The following is an 18,560-nucleotide window of genomic DNA, read 5'->3' as shown; positions in this document are numbered from 1 at the left end:
TACTTACTGGAATATGTTCACAACTGACTGCTTTTTTGGGTTATTTATAATTTATTCTCCCACCACGCTTGTGTGAGAGCGAACAAAAAGGGAAAACAATTGCTATAGTTTAAAAAGGTTGAGTTCCTGGCCTATAATTAGCTGCGAAAGAAGCAATATCACTCCATATAATGGTTTGTCGAGTTCAAACAATAATATAAAACAAGATGCAAAATAAATAGGATCATTTAAACTTGAAATTCGCTTTATTTAGCATTGTTATTTTGTATATTTCTTCTTTCTTATCTTAAAATCTAACGTGAAATAATTCCAGAAATAGTCCCACCCATCGACAAAAAGGTACCTTAAAGATTGCTGGTATTTCTTTGAACATTGGCGACAACTGGTAACAAGAACGAGGCTGCCTGCACTCAATGGGCCTCCTGTCAATTTCCAGTTAACGCAGTTCATCACTCGCAAATCTGACACGCCTCAGCATTTGATATTAGGGTGCATCGCAACGCAAAGGACGACGAGCAGAACGATGAATGCCCCGAGAGTCCTGCCAGCTGCATATCCTGGCACCTTCGATGCGCGTTCGCCTGTCTTTCGTCATTATTTGCCCTGCTGCAGGCAGGGGGACCGGGATCAGATACGGTGCACAGGAATAGAGACCGACCGAAAGGAGCTGCAACTGCGGCGGGGTCCTTCGCCTGTCCATTAATGGCTCGACCAAGTGGCTCCGAAAACCCAAATCCGAAAACCGAAATCTGCTGTTTGGCGCGGGGGAGGACTGCACAAAACGACAGCTGCGAAGTCACAAAAGACTCTAGGAAGCGTCTCGCTCCGCTCCCCTCCGATGTGCCCTTGTGCTCTGATGTCCTGGTGTTACGCTCAGCTCCGCTGGCGGGATGTTGATGTATCTGGTAGATGTATCTGTATCTGCATCTGTGTCTGCAGCTGTCGCTGCCGGTTCGCTGCTTCTACGCTTCATCTTGCTCGCATGCTCTGCTTTTGTAAGGAGTGCTCGTAATTTGGAAGAGTACTTTCGGTTTTTGGAAAATTTAGGATAATCCTGGTTCTACTTTTGTTTTATTTCGAGTTTTCACACTCCATTAGGAGCCCGAAAGGGATATTTTTGGATCTTAATACCTGTTTTTAAATTTATTAAGCATTTAAGTAGTTCATAAATTAAAATTGTTGGTTTTCATATGACAGCTCTGTGCTAAGAATCTTTCTCTATTTATCTTTATACGTTTTACCAACATGCTTTCTTTTAATATGTTTGGTTAAAAGTTAAGATCAAAAATTAATTTAACCAGATTAATACTATTGAGTTAACGCAATCTAATGAGTTATATTTTCAAGCGTTGGTTATTACCAAACATTTGTGAACTCCTTGTTGAGAGTATTTTATTATGCCAAAAGATTTTATTACAAACCTTAGAGTGTCTGAAGGTCGAATCGTCTGGCCTTTTCCATTCAACTGTTTTTGTTTCTCGTATGTTGGTCAATGGCAGCATTAGCCCTCATTCGGTTGATGGCTCCTAGGGATTGTTTTTATGGTCTGTCAATGCGTTCGCCCCCTCTTCCTTTTCTTCATAGCCTTTCTCCGTTCCCCTTTATTCACTCTCTCCGCGGAGAGAGGGCGAAGGCAAAGTCGAGGAGACCACAGACAGCGCTGGTGCGTTGGTGTTGCCAAGAAAAAGCCATCGAAGTGGATGGTTAAAACGGAGGCAGCCGTGCAGCAACAGCCTTGAGTGATAGCAAAAGTATCTGTGTGTGCTAGCCCATCTGCCGCTGCGTTGGTGTGTGTCTGTGGCCTGTGTGTGTGATCAGCGGAGCATACAGGCGACATGCCACACCATGCCCATGGCCACAAGTCCCAAAGTTGATGAAACAACACGTAGCGAAGCCCTGGCACAGCAGCAACATCAAGGCACAGCAGCAACATCAGCCGCCTGCAACAGTAAAAGGGAAAAAGAAACAACAGCAACGGCAGCAGATTAAATCAGGTAGGAAATTTTCGTTCGAGTGGTAAATTTTTTGCACCTGCCGTTAGCAGCAGCCGGTTTGACAGTCTTATTTTGTTTTTTCTTGGCCAGCTTGCCTCAGCTGTTGCAGCCGTTGTCACTCAGATGATTAGTGCTCAGCTTGGAACTGCGCCTGCGCAGCGTTCTTTGGGATCGCCTTTTGGTCAGATATTTTCGAGGCCCAAAACGGTCGCTTGTGCTGAAAACATATCGCGTGCGTGGTTGCGTGCTTCTTGATTGCATGCCTCATAACCGGAACCTGTCCTCAGCTCAAGCAGTCAGTATGCACATAATGTAGAACCAACAACGCCTTGAGCCGACTCGGTGAGCCCTCATCATCTGCCTGGCCAGAAAGGCCACGAAGTGGTCAATGGAGAGATAAGAGACACCTGCTCCCGAATTCCGGCATTGATTGTTGGGCTTACTTTGAGATACTCATAAATATAAGGACATTAAACTCGAATAGTTTACTAAAATATCGTTTTTGAAAAGTAATATATTACCTTTTTACTGATTTTGGTGGCAAGAAGAGTAAAAAATAGTGTTATAAATGGCTAAAGATAATACTAATAGCTTACCACTATGCCTAATACACTTTAACACAGTTATTAGCATTTATTAAACGATTTATGGAAATCTATCTGTGCAACAAAGCCCCTTTTGATCTGAATATAGTATCTAAGCTGGAGAGTAATTCTCATGTATTTTTCCGATATACAACGTGGTTAAAACAAGTCTGTTATTATATAGAGTGATTTGTTTTTAGTGCAAGTGCAATTGGGAAGCACAATTCTAGTAGCCCATCAAATCGCACAGAGTACCTGCTTTTAGCACCTGCATGAGACCTCAAAAGATCGTTCGACGGGGAGCAGCCGTCGAAATCCCCATCGAATATGAGTGCAAATGAAATTTGAACTCCATTCGAGTCGTGCCATGCACACATTTAATACCAATTCAGGGAGTGAACTGGAGAGCACCGACTGACTTTCCAGGCCATTACCTTAATATGCTGACCATAACGTGAGCCATTCGCTGCCATTTCCAGCCACATTTCCCTGCATAAAAGCCAACAATATAACGGGCGACAATGAAACAAATGCACCAGGGGGGTGGCTCGGTGAGAGGGCCAGGGGAGTGGGTAAGGGGCTTGCGGGGCTGCGGGGACTCCCATGCAAATGGCGGCAGCCAGCACTCCCAGGTGCAACACCCCATCCCACTGCCTTGCCGTGTGCAACAAGCTAGAACAGAATGACAACAAACAAAGGCATCAAATTAAAAACTAAACTGCGTCCACTCAAAATATGCAAACAGCTCAGCCGGATGGCAAGGGGATGTACGATGTGCCCAGTGCCATGGATGTGGCATGGATGTGCATGTGGCCACCGCTTGATTATGCACCACATCCATTGATGATGGCCACCACAAAGGGGCTGGCCAACAGCTTGTCCTCCGCTTTCTGACCGCCGCTTGCTGCTAGCAGTACATTAAAAAGTAAAAACGAAAACGACGTCAAAATAATACAAGTAAGAAGCCGCGATTCGGGCACCGAAGACGGAAATACCCTTACAAATGCTTTAGGTAGGGTTTAAAAATCAACAAAGTTTGGGTTTATCAATTGTTAAGTGTTTTATTTCACACTCTTAATTATAACGTCCTAAAAACGCCGTTTAAATAGATCAATATCAGTCTTGCATTACGTTGTACTATTATATCGGTAGAATTGCAATCGGAGTTCACTTAAAGTTGGGAATTCCATCAAGATCCATTAAAACAACGCCTTACATGATATAACTTTAAAGTCGTGGTACAAAAATGCCATGTTTTATAAAACTCCCTGCTAGGGTGTTCAAATATTGCAAATTGCAACTCAGCTCCGGCAAGTGCCAACAATGGCAGACTGTTGCACCCCTTCCAGTCGTTACTCCTACCCCTTTTTCTGCCAATTTCCCCACCCCTTGCTCAGCCAAGCGCACATTCCATTCAGCTGACCCCAGACCTGCCTCACCCCCATTAAATTTATAGATGGAACAAAAAGTAAAAATGCAGGGCTTACAGCGCTTTTCGGTGCGTAAGGCGGCATTTTTGGCATATTTTTTGTACACATTTCCCGCACTTGTGAAAAGGGGGTGCTTTGGATCCATATTGCAACAATGCAGCTAGTGGGCTTACGACCCATTCAATTGCTCTGATGCTCCTTTTTTGCCTGTGACTTTTGCAGCCGCATTCCAACTTTGCACTTTAAAACCTTTTCCGGCTTTTATGTCTGCAAAATACCAGCGAAACGAATGGGTGCCGGAGATTTATATTGAGATAGGACGCGGGAGATGCTATCCCACAAACTGTGTCCTAAAACTAAAATGAGAATGAGAACATGGAAAGAAAACTAAAACAAAATGAAACTTTCGTTTAAATATAATAACATACATTTGATCTAGATAATATTTGCTCTACTTATGTCGGCTTTTTACTCTCTTTTTTAATATTTATTCTTGTTATTTGATGTCATGATATTGTTTTGCTAATGATTCACTTGATCCTTTTTATTTGCTGAGCAAGAAAGCTGTTTAGTCGTATACTTTCATCCTTGCTATTTTTATTTTCTACCTTGACTCAATTGAGCCATGGATGTTGGAATCCATGACATTAAATGTAGGTGGTCGGTATCCGATTACCTATTAGGGTATTTTCTCAGTACATCCTTTGGTAAGAAGTAGTGAAATCTTGTTGTTCCAGCTGCATTCGACAAATTGTAAGACAACGGAGAGTTTTCAGGCTGCATTTTCCTTGCCCATTGATAGGTTTCCTTCAGCTCCTTGCAACGCCGATTCGCCGTTTTCAGGGTTTAAGCCCCGTCTGTTTTTCGGTTCTCTTCTTGCAGTTTCGGAGCACGTCAATATGTTTTCGCACTTTTAGGTCTGCCTATGGGGCCAAAACATCTGCCGTTTCGTTGCAGTCTGTTTTCCCCGTAGCCTCACCGCAAATGCGCCATGTGTCAGGAGCAGGACGAGTGCGAAAAGAGGGGCCAGATAGCTAGACCGCCATTTTGGGATTGCAGTGAGCTCTGTCCTGAACTCCGACCAGGAGCAGCAACCTTATAGATATGATCTTCGGTAATAGCAATCATTCAAAGGACATTTTAGGGTCTAGTGTCTAGTCTTTCACTCGATTCTCTCTTAGTTTGAAGTGCTCTCTTTGCAGCTCTCTTCTCTGCTTGTTGCATGCAACTTCGGGCAGGTGCCTGCTCTCTTCGGTTTCTCCACTCCCACTCACCTCACTCCACCGCAACTTCGCTCTCTCTCCTGCTCTCTTCTCGGCAGCCGACGAGTGCCGAACGCAGCCGAGCGGTAGGCGGCGAAGCGAATAAAAGGAGGTGCCGAAGACGCGGCGCTTTAGTCCTTCGAAGACCGCCGCGCTGAAAACATCCTCTAATTCCAGAGGCCTGTCACCCCTGACTTCTTGTTAAAGTACAATTGCCCAGTGCTTCGTGCGAACTTTCCGCGGACCAAATCGCTACCGAAAGTGAAAAGAAAGCTTGGCCAAACAAAGAGGATTAAGCCCGAGGCGAGCTGCAGGAATATTTGTGGCATTGTTTGCCAGCGCCCTTTATAAGGTGTTTGACTGTCACGCCGCCGGAAAGTCGGAGTCGTTTGTGTGTCGGCATGCGTGCCAGTCATTTGCATAAATTTGCCATCTAACTCGAGTCCTTTTTTTGCGCGGTGTGAATGCGAGTTTGCCAAACATTCCGAGACCCGAAAAACAAATAAAGTTCTTCGCGTAAGCACCCAAATTGCCCTGCTACAATGGCGGGCTCAAGCGTTTTGCGGCCCATTCTGCTGGCTGCGCTGCTGGTAGTGCTGCAGGTTTCCGTGGCAACCGTGCGAGGAGCCGCCACCGCTGGGGTTGTCCTCAGCGACGTGAACAACATGTTGCGCGACGCCAAGGTGATGACCTCGGAGAAGCCCGTCGCGCACTCGAAACCGGAAACGGAAGCGCCCGAATCCAGCGTGGAGCTACTGCGCTTCGTGGAGGACGACGAGGATGGCGAGGACCTCAGCTCCATGGAAGACCCCTCGAACGGCAGGCGAACGGCCGACCAGGTGCGCCTGCTGACCAAGCAGCTCAACGCCCTCATGCTGCGGCGCCGCGAGGATTACGAGATGCTGGAGCACAATCTGCGCAAATCCCTGCGGCTCACCACCAATGCGGCCAGCGTGGACGCCGACATGCGCAGCGAACTGAACCAGCTCAGGTGAGATGGCAAAGCCGAGTAGGAAAGGCTGCCCCCGACCCACTGCTCTGTCGAATTTGAATTTCTAATTTGAGCGGAGGAGGTCCTGCTCCCAACCATTGGTCAATGTCTCGCTGGCAATTTGTGGCCTCGCAACTTGGCGCCAACTTTCCCCCAGTCACGTAGAACTTGTCGCCCAACTTTGGCCAACGAATTGATGGCCCTCCGAAGCGGGCAACAGTTTATAGCAGAGAAAATAGCTGTGGCATATCATATAGTTAAAATAGATTTTAAGTAGATTTTCTAGTTATTATAAAAGATCCCAGCTGAACCTTATAAACATGAAACGTACAGTTCCACTTTATTTACAACATGAACATAAGGACTTCATGGTTTAAACCCAGACAACTATGAAAATTCGACTCTTAAAACATACATTTAGCTTAGCATGAGGACAAGAAAACAGTGTAAAAGTAAGGGATAAAAACAATATCATATTATTTATTATTTTAGTTAATAACCAAAAAAGGAATATTTTATTAAGATTTAGATAACTTGAGCTTGCTGTCGCTGGGCCACTTGCTTGTACTGCTTATAGTGCATCAACGTCCAGCAATAAGCCCCGTTTTCCGGTCAAATAACATATTACACCACCATAGCTTTCACCATCTTCCCTTGCCAAGATTGCAATTATTTATGTCTGTTTTGATAGCGAAAAAACGGACTCGCATTCCTTATTTTTTCTGTGTCCTCCCACTCCAACAGTGCAATGAGGAAGGAATTCCTATGCGGAACATGACTGTGTCCGACTAATTCAGACAAATATGTTGGGGGAGGAATCCAGGCAGAAGCGGGATAAGACATCTAATCAGGGCAAAGACACGACCAACGGCCCGGCCCAAGTTTGCGTAGTATTCGTGATTTGTTTTGTTGTCATGGGCTGACTAATAATGATTGTCTCATCGGGCAGAACACACACATATCAGTTTCGCCGACCCCGAAACATCTCCTGTGGCAGCGTAAAAAATACGTAAAAATGGCACACTCTTAATTTACTGAACAAATAGCTAAGGTCAGAACATTGTTGTTGCTGTCGTGGACATCGTAAACTTTGTCAGTGACACCGTAAATAATTCAGCACACGCTCATGTTTATATGTACCCTATATGATGTATATACATACGAGTGTTTCGCTGAAGGGACAAGTCTGCGGAGCAAGAACTCCCAGGGCAAACGCCAGTCAAACGTCATGTCAGTTGTGGTTTATGTGATCCACTATCGCCGACCCACACAAACCGACCACTGTACCCCCGACCGACGTCCACGCCCCCAATCCTGCCCCGCCCACCTGGATAAGCTGTTCCTCAGTTAGACAACATCATTATCTGATTGGGCACACTGGCGTGCTGGGCGAGTCCACTCCGTTGATTTGAGTATATTTGATAACGCTCGCTTCCGAACTTACACCGCTGCATCCAATTTGGTAATTAAAATAGGGAAATAGGGAAAATCGGAAAACCGGAAAAATCGGAGAATCCAGATGCGAACACCGCCAGACGTCATCAAATCAGGCCCGATGAAGTTCGGCATTTGCAGTGTTCATGTTGCGTTTTCAATTTGCTCGCATGTCATTGACAGCATTTTCAATTTTCACTTGAATGACAGCCAGTTTTTTGTTGGAAAAGACTGTGCAGCAGCGAAGCGAAAAATTGCCAGGCGAAAAGGGAAATTCAGTTGGTTTGGCATTACAAAAGTTGCCAATGGGCAGGGGCTAGAAAGTGTTTTTTGTTGGAATAGTAATCCGAGTTTCCGAAAGAGTGCTAAAAAACCCATTTGTTTTAATAAAACTCACCAAATATTTGGCGATACATGTATGCGATACATGTTTGCCCTGGGGCACATCTCTGGGTCAGTCTATGCTCTTAACATCCTTTTCCGACCCCCGCCCGTTTTAATTAAATATTTAAGTAATTATACTGAACATGGGGCCAAACAATCCATAACTTCTCGTAGTCTGTCTGGCCGGGGCCACAAAAACTTCAGCGAAAGCCATAAAATTAACAAAAAGCGCCCACGCACAATGCAACAATTTGAAATATTACGTATACGGAGCCGTAAATAAAAACCTAACCGAATGTGATGTGATGTATGTGTGCTGTACAGGGTACACCAAGCCAGGAGGAGGCGAACACAACTTTCTTTGGCTTATTTTGTTTTGTGTCTTGTTGCCGGTCGGGTTTTTCCTTATGAAAATTTTATGCAGCCGTGCTCTTTTGACAGTGAAAATAAAACAGCAGCTGGCTCTCGAAAAACAAAAAACAAAACTTTTACCTACGCCCGAATTTGTTCTGCTTCTTGTGGCTCTGCTTCCGTTTCCGCATCCTTCCAACTGACTACTTTAATTGTCTGAAATGCCACAAAAATGCGTTCCGTTCGGTCTCGGTCTTGTTCTCGCACTCCTCCTATTTTTTGGTAGCTGGCAACTGCCACAAGTGCTACAACATTTTCATTTTGAACATTTAAACATCGTTTTCGCCAGCACTTGTTGTTTGCGGTCTGGCCTCTCTTGATTTTTATTTTGTGTGTTTCCGGCAAAGTTTGCCATCGTTTTTTGTTAATTTTTGTCCGCCTGACTTCTGTGATTTCTGTTTGCTGACAATGTTTTTAGGGGTTGCGCAATAATTTCGCAGTGCTCAATTTAAATGGTCGGCGGAAATTTAGCGGCAGAGCGCTGGTGGCGCTGGAGCATGATTGAGTGCAGGTCGAAATCCCATTAGTGGACCGCACGCCGGCCGCATTGGCAATTAAGTTGGCCGACAGCCTGAAAATGTCAATTTAAATTAGATTTCCTGGTCGGAGTGTGCAGCAATTTAAGCGTTACGTACCCCTGCTAATTAGCGATTTCATTAAATTCTCTCCTCGCAGGGAGGAGGTGGCCGCGCTGCGCTCCTCGCAGAGTGGCAACAAGGAGCGCCTGACCGTCGAGTGGCTGCAGCAGACCATCTCCGAGATCCGCAAGCAGCTGGTGGACCTGCAGAGGACGGCCGGCAACGTGGCCAGGGACGTTCAGCAGCGCAGCTCCACCTTCGAGGATCTGGCCACCATCCGCAGTGACTACCAGCAGCTCAAGCTGGAGCTGGCCGCCCAGCGGGAGCGCCAGCAGCAGACCGAGGTCTACGTCCAGGAGCTGCGCGAGGAGGTCCTCCAGCAGGAGCAGGACTTCCAGCACGCCCTCGTCAGGCTGCAGAAGGGGACCCGCAAGGACGGCAGCTCGGCCAGCGTGGAGGAGGAGAGCGGCAGCCAGGAAGCCAGCCAGGAGGTGAGTACCGCTTTATGCTAATCTTCAGCTAAGCATGCGAGGGCCAATGTAAAACAGTCCTGCACTGAAGAAAAATATTCAAATATCCCTAAAAAAATATTAAATTAGGATGGTACGTTTTGAAAATAACAATGAGTGATCCTAGCTAGAGTCAGCTAAATTCATTGTACTCCATTAAATTATTAAAAACCGTTAGTAAAATTGAGATTTCGTAGTTAGATTCGATATAGACTGGAACTTTGAATTCATTATGTTCCAAGTAACACCAAAAGTTTTCAAGAATAACACATGAAAGTATTACTTCGACTAGTCAAAACAGCTTAAGGTTAAAAAAAATATTCCAATGTTCCATATGTCAGAGAAAAATGGTAAATATTTTAAAATTAAAATGGACCTATTTTCCCAGTGTGCCCCTTTTACGACCCCCGAAAGAAAGCCGCCGCTTTGTTTTGTTTTCGCCTTAAGTGCGCCCCATAAAGCGACCGCCAACCTGGCGGGGCATTATCTGGCCGTTTTATGCCTTACTTTATACGGCGAACCCTCCGCCAGGTGAGGAGCGGCCAAAGCTGGGGGCGGTGGGCGGCACGATGTGCTAACGAGTGGGTCCGAAGTCGCAATCCGCTTTTGCCTCGGCGTTTTAATGGCCTGCCACACATGCGTTGGCCAAATTACTCATACGCACCGCAGGACGTTGTCGTATTTAATATTTAATGCCGGGGTCGACCCGCCCCTGGCAGCCACTTAGGCCACACGTTCAGAGCCTTAATGTTCCGGGCCCCAGCCGAATCATAAAGAGATTGCCGGGAATGATGAAGCCATGATCAGTGGCGTCCTTTCGTCAGAATCCTGGCATACTTACGAGGGCTCTCATGTCAGGCTTACACTGAATGATTGGGGAACACATGAATCCGAGCGGAGTTCTAGAAATCGGATCTGAGAGTGAGGCATTCGGACCGGCGTGCCCTGACGTCCTGTGTGCTCTGCACAGGGATGGAAGGACTCGACACCCGTCCGCCTTCTTAATTATAATTAATGTCAATAAAGGGCTTGCAGCAACAGCAGCAGCAGCAGCATCAACAATGGGGCAACTTGGAGCGAAAACAAAGGCAGCTGCCAACAGGTAAAGCCACGGCGATGGGAAGGCAGCCAGGTAACAAGCCCAGGTTGCTTCATTAAAAGGATTATGCGTCAGTCCGCTCCAATATGAGAATGCGGTTGCGTCGTTCGACCATCTCGAAATATGTCAGTGGGGCCCGGGTTCCCTCTCCCCTTCTGCCCCCCTTGAAACTGGTTTGGCTGCCACCTGTTTTGATCTGGTTGCTGGTTGCGAGCTGCCGTTCCTTCGGCATTATTCACCCGGTGCGCTCCACTTTGAAGTTTGGCTTAACCGAAATTTGCTTGCTTAGAGAAAATTACGTGGCCACATATATACCTTTCGCCAGCGAATTTCACTTGCTTGCTGGGAAATTGTGTATGTTTATTGTTCACCCACAATGGCGAGGAAATTTCGACGAGCCAAAGCAATTACTTGAGCGTCTCAAAAGGGCGAAATAGAAATTTAAGAAAAATATAAGCGAATAAAAGGTGATTTACACAGTTGCAACTGTGCGATACCCTTTTAAAAACTGTAACATGCAAAAACCTGCTTCGGCTGTTCCAGTTCCTATGGTTTAAAATACAAGAGGATTAATATTATTTTATAAAAATTAATGTAATATCAGAGTAGTGAAAACTAGCTTTATCAATGAATTCTGATGGCCATTAGCTTTAGTGATTTATTTCTATTCCGCCGAGATCGTTTGACCACGGTTAACCTTCAATTCACAATTCACTCAGGTTCGATATACCCTTGAGACTCCTTAAGAACAAGGAGGGGATTAAGTGCTCATCCAGGCAGCTTAAGCGGCTTTCGCCGGACCTCGGAGCACACGCATCACATACCATGTATCCATATATCCTCGTATTCCCAAGAGCCTGTGTGTAGGCTTATATATACTCGTATCATTAATGGGCAGGCCGTTGCCGAAATATAAAGCGAAATTGCTGAAAATTGCAAAACAAAGAGCAGGAAATCACCTTTTAATCGCCCTGAGTCAAAAAGAGTGGGGGTTTTCGAGGGAAGGGAATGGGATTGACTGGCCAGCTGCTTTGGGAACTGGCTAAGGCCAACTTGATGGACAGACGGAGGGCCAGCCTTTGTCTCTTGTCTTGCCAAGTTTTTGGCAGCCAACAGCAGGAGTTGGAGATGCGGAGTGGTATATGGTGGATGGGAGATGGAAGATGGTAGATGGGGCTGCGGCAGATGCTCTCGAGTGGTCCGATAATCAGTTCCCCTGCCATATCCCTCGTTCCCCCGTCGCGATGCTTCAGCACAATTTGATCCTTTTCATTACTTTTTTCCATCCTCGCCGGCTTCTTTCCCACCAAAAAGCAGCGAGAGGAGGGGGCGCTTTTGACCAACAAAACCAGTTCTTGAACTTTCTCATCACAAAAACCAAAAGCAATTTTTGAAAATTGTTATTATGGCAGCGCAGCAAAGCAGAAATTAGGTTAAATTAGAACAAAGAGCAAACGGCAGATAACAAAGGGCAGAGGTGCACAATATGGAGGGCAGATGGAAACGGAGAAGCCAGCCCCAGGATATCCAGCTACAAAATAAATAAAAATACAAACAATAAAATTGCACAGGTGGCAGCCACGAGAAAGGAAATTCAAAAAGATAGACAACAAATTCCTTTTGTGTGTGTGGCTGGTTAAATTTAATCAACTTTCCTTTATTTGATTAGTCAAGAAAAATGTACAAAGCCAAAGCAGTAAAGTTATGCAAAACCCGAAAAACCTTTGGGGATTGGTCGGAAACCAGAGACAGAATTCCGGGAAATGGCTGCCGGAGATATTAAACGCATATAAATAAAAAAGCTGGGCAAATAAGTAGGAAAACATTTGGTATACATTTTACTGGTTGCCATAGAGATGTTGAACGAGAGATAAATATTTATTTTTTGGGAATTAAAGAGTAATTCGGGGCTAAATCTTTCAGTTAAACCGAAATCTATAGTTCATGCTCATATAGATCTAATAACCCACCCAATCAAACAATACTAGTTCAATTCACCTTGATTAATTTGACAGAATAAGCCTGATTTAATGGGTAGAGACATCTATCTATTTATTTCCTTGCCCAGAGGTGATAACACTTGAACCCATAAACATCTGCCGCTGACAGGGGCAAAGCCAAATATAATTTGCGAACTCTAATTGCAAACTGTCTGCAGATTGATGCCCCGATATAAAGGCATACACAACCGACATGTTCACGCATTATGTAACAAATTGCTTTGATGAAAGCTGTCACTTGCAACAGTTGGGGCCAGATATTTGAGCCGAAAGAAGGATAAACACAAATGTTTATCATTGGTTATTGATGCTACTATAACTCGGGGGGTCTTCGGATGGGGCATGGGGCATTGTACATATGAGGGACTGGCTGTTAAATTAGCAGGGCAAACAAATGCCAGGCGCAGGACAGCATTGGGAGGACGAAGAAACCGACAAGGAGCAGGAGCAGGAGCCCAAGGCAGCCTGACACGGAGAATCCGGTTTCGGTTCTTTTCGTACATCTGTTTTCGTACTCCTCCCTAAACTCCCCCACAGATACACATATAGTGCCTGGCATTTTTACCTTATTTATGTTGATATTTATTTTGCCTTTGGTTCATGTTACATACCATCCCTCCTCCGACGCTTCTGTTGCCGGCAATTTGTTTGATTGTTGAAGTGGTGCTGGCCGATACCCTTTGTTTCGGTAAAATAACTTGTACTTTTGATACACATTTCAGTTGCGAGGATATCTTTATTGAAACATTTGTCAGGGGCTCGGATTTCGAGAGGTTGGAATATTTGTGGGCTACACTTTAGTTTCAAATTATGCACACGTCTGCCGGTTCTCTGCCAGGGATCAGGTTGACGTTGACTTTGAGGTCGTCCTGGCAACGAGCGTTCCTGGCCCCCAAATGCGCATTAACTTAATGGCGTTTTGCGGCGCCCTGCCACTCCCCCAGCCCACTTTTCCTATCTGCCTGCCAGTAAGCGTAACTTTTTCAAGCATCGCACAAAAGTCCTATTAAATTTTTACGACAATTCGCCGAGGAGCAGCAGGAACTGAAACAGGAACAGGAGCGGATTTTTGCCCTTTTCTATGCTCCATGTGCCCCATGCACCCACTCCCGTCCCCCCGGAATTGCTGTCGTGCTAATAGCAAATCCTTGTTAGCTTTCACTTAAGTTCAGCATGTAAAATGTTCACTTTTAATCCACGAAACAACCCGGGCAGCCCTGAAAATTAATTAGTTCCCTACCCCTGCCACCGATCCCTTTGTTTATGAGTTCACACGAAAAACACTTGAAATATTTATGCTTCAATTTCGATTTCAATTAACGCGGCCATTGGCCAGTGCACACAGAGAAATTCATTTGTCTCCGAGTTGCCGGGAAATTTGAGCCGCATAAATCACATTTAATTATACCGCTGATGGGCGAAATTTATATGCCAGCGCCGGCACCTTTCCGCCTTAGAAATACATAAACGTATATACGAGACACGTTTGCCCGAATATATATCGAGGATTTCTCCGTTTTGATGGCCACTTCCCAGTCTCGGCCAGAGTTCATATAAAACGCGAACGTGTCGTATTAGCCGCGTTCGTGACCTTTCGCATAAAACAACGGCAAGGCTGGAGCGGGAGCTGGAGCCTGACCTCCCACTGAACCGCCACCCAGCCACCAGCCACCAACCACCCAACCACCCAACCACCCAGCCACCCACTGCACCACCGAAACGTGCGTGAAGGCAAAGCAAACAAAGGAGCGGAGAAAATGCGGAGGAAAAGTGGCAAAAGCGGGAAAAGCAGTGGCTGCGCTGCCAATGAAAACATTTTCGCAGCGGCCCAAAGTGTTCGATGCCGATGAGGCACAAACGCAACTTGGGCATAAATATTCATGAATATTTTCCATATTTTTGGTTGGACTTTTGTTAGCTTTTTCCCAAGAATAATTGAATTCGACGGGAAAATGGTCAGGAATTTCGGAAAATATAATTTGCAAGTGACTTTTTCGAGGGTAAGCCAAACAGTGAATCGATTTTAGGAATTTTGAATCTTCGGAATCTACTTATGTTTCTAATATTTTTGTTTATTTTATATACAACCAAGCCCGGCACTTTGGCACTCCTTTAATTGAAAAATGTAAAGTTTCTTAAGGTTGACCTATTGGGGTCAAAAAGAAAATGAAAGTAGAATACAGCTCTCAAAAGGATTTTAAAAGAAGAAACATAATTGTTTTTCCCTTTTCCCCAGGATATATCTCATAATTTCTTTTCGCATTCACTCATTGCATTCATTAGCAGGACACTTTCTGCCGGCTTTGTCCCCTCCAGCATCCTTTATTAGTCAATTACCCGGGACATTTCTATGACTGATGGCCACGAACATAAATGAAAGGAAACCCTGGGGCGGCAGATATACAGAGCAGATCCTGTGGCGTTGGGGCACACTCATTCATGGCGCCGCCTGAATGTGACCCAAATGGCATTACCTTGGTTTACAGCTGCTCGCTGCTGTCACTCAGCAAAATTATTTCTATGCATACTGTATGTATGTGGAAATTTATGCAGCTTTTACCACCGAGAGCCAGGAGATTCAGAGGGAGGTGGCGGCGGAAGGGAGTTGGATGCAAATCCACCCACGCCAGCGGCTCCAGCAGCTCCGGGGATTTACACGCTTTTGGGCAAAGCTGCAGCTCGAGCTGCCGGCGGAGCTGCAGCTGACATTATTGTGGCATGCGCTGTCTGCCTGGTTATGAAATGCATTTATAATAAATGGATTTAGCATTCAATTCCCAGCACATAATCCTGCCCGCACAGCGACAAAAGAATCTCAGCCAGCTTACGAGATTTTCCCACGAATCTTCTTTATCATGGGTTTTCTAATGCAGGAAAAATTAAAGTTAAGTGAGGGGAGTTGAGGTCAGCATTACCAAGCAAACTATCATATTCTGATGATGTTCAACTTAAAAATAACAGCGTGACTTGCGAAACGAATTTTATGAGTGTTGCAACACGGCTTATAATCTGAATGAAGTGCTTTCTAAAAACTTAAGGCTTTAAATCTTTTGGGTTAGTTCTATCCTAAATATACAATACCAGTAGTACCTATCAGTTCAAGAATGAGTAGCATTTGTAGAACTTTTTAAAGAAATTCCTTTTAATGTTCCGCATTCCTTCTTTCAGCCCACCGGACTAGAACCCACTGCTGACCACAAGCGTCGTCACTGTCGTTTCCAGAGCGAGCAGATCCACCAGTTGCAGCTGGCCCAGCGCAACCTGCGCCGCCAGGTGAACGGACTGCGGTTCCACCACATCGACGAGCGGGTCCGGAGCCTCGAGGTGGAGCAACACCGCATCGCCAATGCCAACTTCAACCTGAGCAGCCAGATCGCCTCGCTGGACAAGCTGCACACCTCGATGCTGGAGCTGCTCGAGGACGTGGAGGGTCTGCAGACCAAGATGGACAAGAGCATTCCCGAGCTGCGGCACGAGATCTCCAAGCTGGAGTTCGCCAACGCCCAGATCACGTCCGAGCAGAGTCTGATCCGGGAGGAGGGCACTAACGCGGCCCGATCCCTGCAAGCCATGGCCGTGAGTGTGAGTGTCCTGCAGGAGGAGCGGGAGGGAATGAAGAAGTTGTCCGTCAACGTGGACCAGCTGAGGACCAACGTGGACCGATTGCAGTCACTGGTCAACGAGGAACTGAAGAATAAGGTGAGTGATGACCATATCTGATAGGTTTCTGAAGACCTATGACATGTAAAGCAAACCAATACGTAACTTATTCTAAATATTTGTTATCTGAATATAAAGCCATACTTAAATGTGAATTAAAAGCTTCTGTAAGATCCTATGATCGTTTATTTTGGTATTGCCTTAATTTCTCTATCACTACCCCCTGGCTAACTGAGATTTCCATTTGTTTCCTGCCTGCCCGCAGCTCTCCCACCTGAACAAGCCCCACAAGCGACCGCATCACCAGAATGCCCAACTGCAGACGCCGCAGGAGGACTCCTCCTCCCCCATCGACTCCGTCCTGGCCGAGACCCTGGTCAGCGAGCTGGAGAACGTGGAGACCCAGTACGAGGCCATCATCAACAAGCTGCCGCACGACTGCAGCGAGGTGCACACCCAGGCGGACGGACTGCATCTGATTGCGCCCGCGGGCCAGCGACACCCGCTGATGACGCACTGCACCGCCGACGGTTGGACGACGGTGCAGCGGCGGTTCGACGGCAGCGCCGACTTCAACCGCTCGTGGGCAGACTACGCCCAGGGATTCGGAGCGCCCGGCGGTGAGTTCTGGATTGGCAACGAGCAGCTGCACCACCTGACCCTGGACAACTGCAGCCGGCTGCAGGTGCAGATGCAGGACATCTACGACAACGTTTGGGTGGCCGAGTACAAGCGCTTCTACATATCCTCCCGCGCCGACGGCTACCGGCTGCACATCGCCGAGTACTCCGGGAACGCCAGCGATGCCCTGAACTACCAGCAGGGAATGCAGTTCTCGGCCATCGACGACGACCGGGACATCTCGCAGACGCACTGTGCTGCTAACTATGAGGGTGGCTGGTGGTTCTCTCATTGCCAGCACGCCAATCTCAATGGGCGCTACAATCTGGGCCTGACTTGGTTCGATGCCGCTCGCAACGAATGGATAGCGGTCAAGTCAAGCCGCATGCTGGTCAAGCGCCTGCCCGCCGTCGAGTGCCAAGCGAGTCCCGTTGTCGCCGCCGCTGCCGCTTCCGTTTCCGGTTCAGCCACAGAAGCAACAACAGCAGCAGCAGCGCCGGCGGCGGTGACGACGGCGAAGTCCACCAACAACAACAGTGTGGTGCAGTTCGTGGCCGCCGGGCAGGCGTAAGTGAGCTGCTCCCGCTTTTAACGGAGGGGATGAAACCGCTACAGTGAACCACCACAGCCATGCCTACTATAGTTGGGAGTCCACTGTTTGTCTGTGGGAGGTGGATCTGAAAGATCGGGGCTAGATAAGTGTAAAAATTGGGAGCCAATGGCCCCCACTCCCATAACCTCCCACACATTGTAAATACATACCCAGCAGATCAGACCTAAGTTGTAGCATTAGTCTTTCGAATGGAGCTTACTCTGGCCTTAGAGTACCCTAGCCGTATGCGTAAATTAGTTGGCCACCACCAGGCCCCCTTTTCGCCCGTATAAATATTCGATTCTTTGGTCTTTCAAGAAGATCTCATAGAGGCTTAAGTTCCGCGGCGGCAGAGAGAGCATATCATTTAAGGGAGTGAAGAGTGCAGAGTGCAGAGTTAATGTCTAGATATAATCGTCCCATAAACTAAAACTTAAACTAATCTAGATGTATCGTATAAGAGGCCTAATCTCGCTTAGGCTCATCTCAGACAAATAATAAATATACAGACGGACGCGCGGGGAGGAGAGGAGATCTTTCTAGCCTAAGTCACCATATCAGTCATATGAGTATAGATCTACTAGTTATAGCGTTGGTAAATGTACTTGTAATTGTTGTACCATACAATAGTGTCTACGCATTCGTTTTCCCGCTTACTAAGTGTCTGCTTCAGTCCAAAACCAACCTACACAATTTCCCCAACCGATGGAGTCGCATGCCAAAGAGATCAAGTCAGAAATAGAACAGATAATATGCAAGTTTTTACGACAAGAGAAACTGAAAACTATTTTCTGCAGTTTTGCATATACCAAAAATAAATAACAAACAAATGAAGTGAGCGAAGGGCAAAAACCATAAGAGCTAAAAAATGCATTTAGCCCGTAAGTTATGAACTATATTATGTATACATTAATTTTATGTCCTGTAAGTTAAGCAACTAAAAGGAAAACCACGAAGCTTGGCCCCTAGACCGGCGTATTTTACAATAAATGGATTGATGTGAAAAGAAAA

At 46.2% G+C, this 18,560-nt stretch overlaps 1 protein-coding gene across 1 annotated transcript; it reads left to right on the top strand.

Annotated features, from left to right (window-relative positions):
* The first annotated feature begins 5,410 nt into the window (after positions 1-5,410).
* On the top strand, positions 5,411-17,897 carry sca (scabrous). Its single transcript, XM_017088032.4, has 4 exons — positions 5,411-6,261; positions 9,166-9,559; positions 15,845-16,375; positions 16,602-17,897. Exons 1-4 carry the CDS (start codon positions 5,813-5,815, stop codon positions 17,526-17,528), a joined length of 2,301 nt encoding a protein of 766 aa, XP_016943521.3. The 5' UTR covers positions 5,411-5,812; the 3' UTR covers positions 17,529-17,897.
* Positions 17,898-18,560: the final 663 nt, after the last annotated feature.

Source organism: Drosophila suzukii, chromosome 2R (assembly GCF_043229965.1).
Source record: "Drosophila suzukii chromosome 2R, CBGP_Dsuzu_IsoJpt1.0, whole genome shotgun sequence".
NCBI classification, from domain to species: domain Eukaryota; kingdom Metazoa; phylum Arthropoda; class Insecta; order Diptera; family Drosophilidae; genus Drosophila; species Drosophila suzukii.
This window is presented reverse-complemented; position numbering and strand designations above follow the sequence as displayed.

Coding starts and splice junctions, on each gene's coding strand:
- sca (XM_017088032.4), top strand. CDS start 5,813: ATGGCGGGCTCAAGCGTTTTGCGGCCCATTCTGCTGGCTGCGCTGCTG. Junction 9,560..15,844: donor GCCAGGAAGCCAGCCAGGAG/GTGAGTACCGCT, acceptor TCCTTCTTTCAG/CCCACCGGACTAGAACCCAC. Junction 16,376..16,601: donor ACGAGGAACTGAAGAATAAG/GTGAGTGATGAC, acceptor GCCTGCCCGCAG/CTCTCCCACCTGAACAAGCC.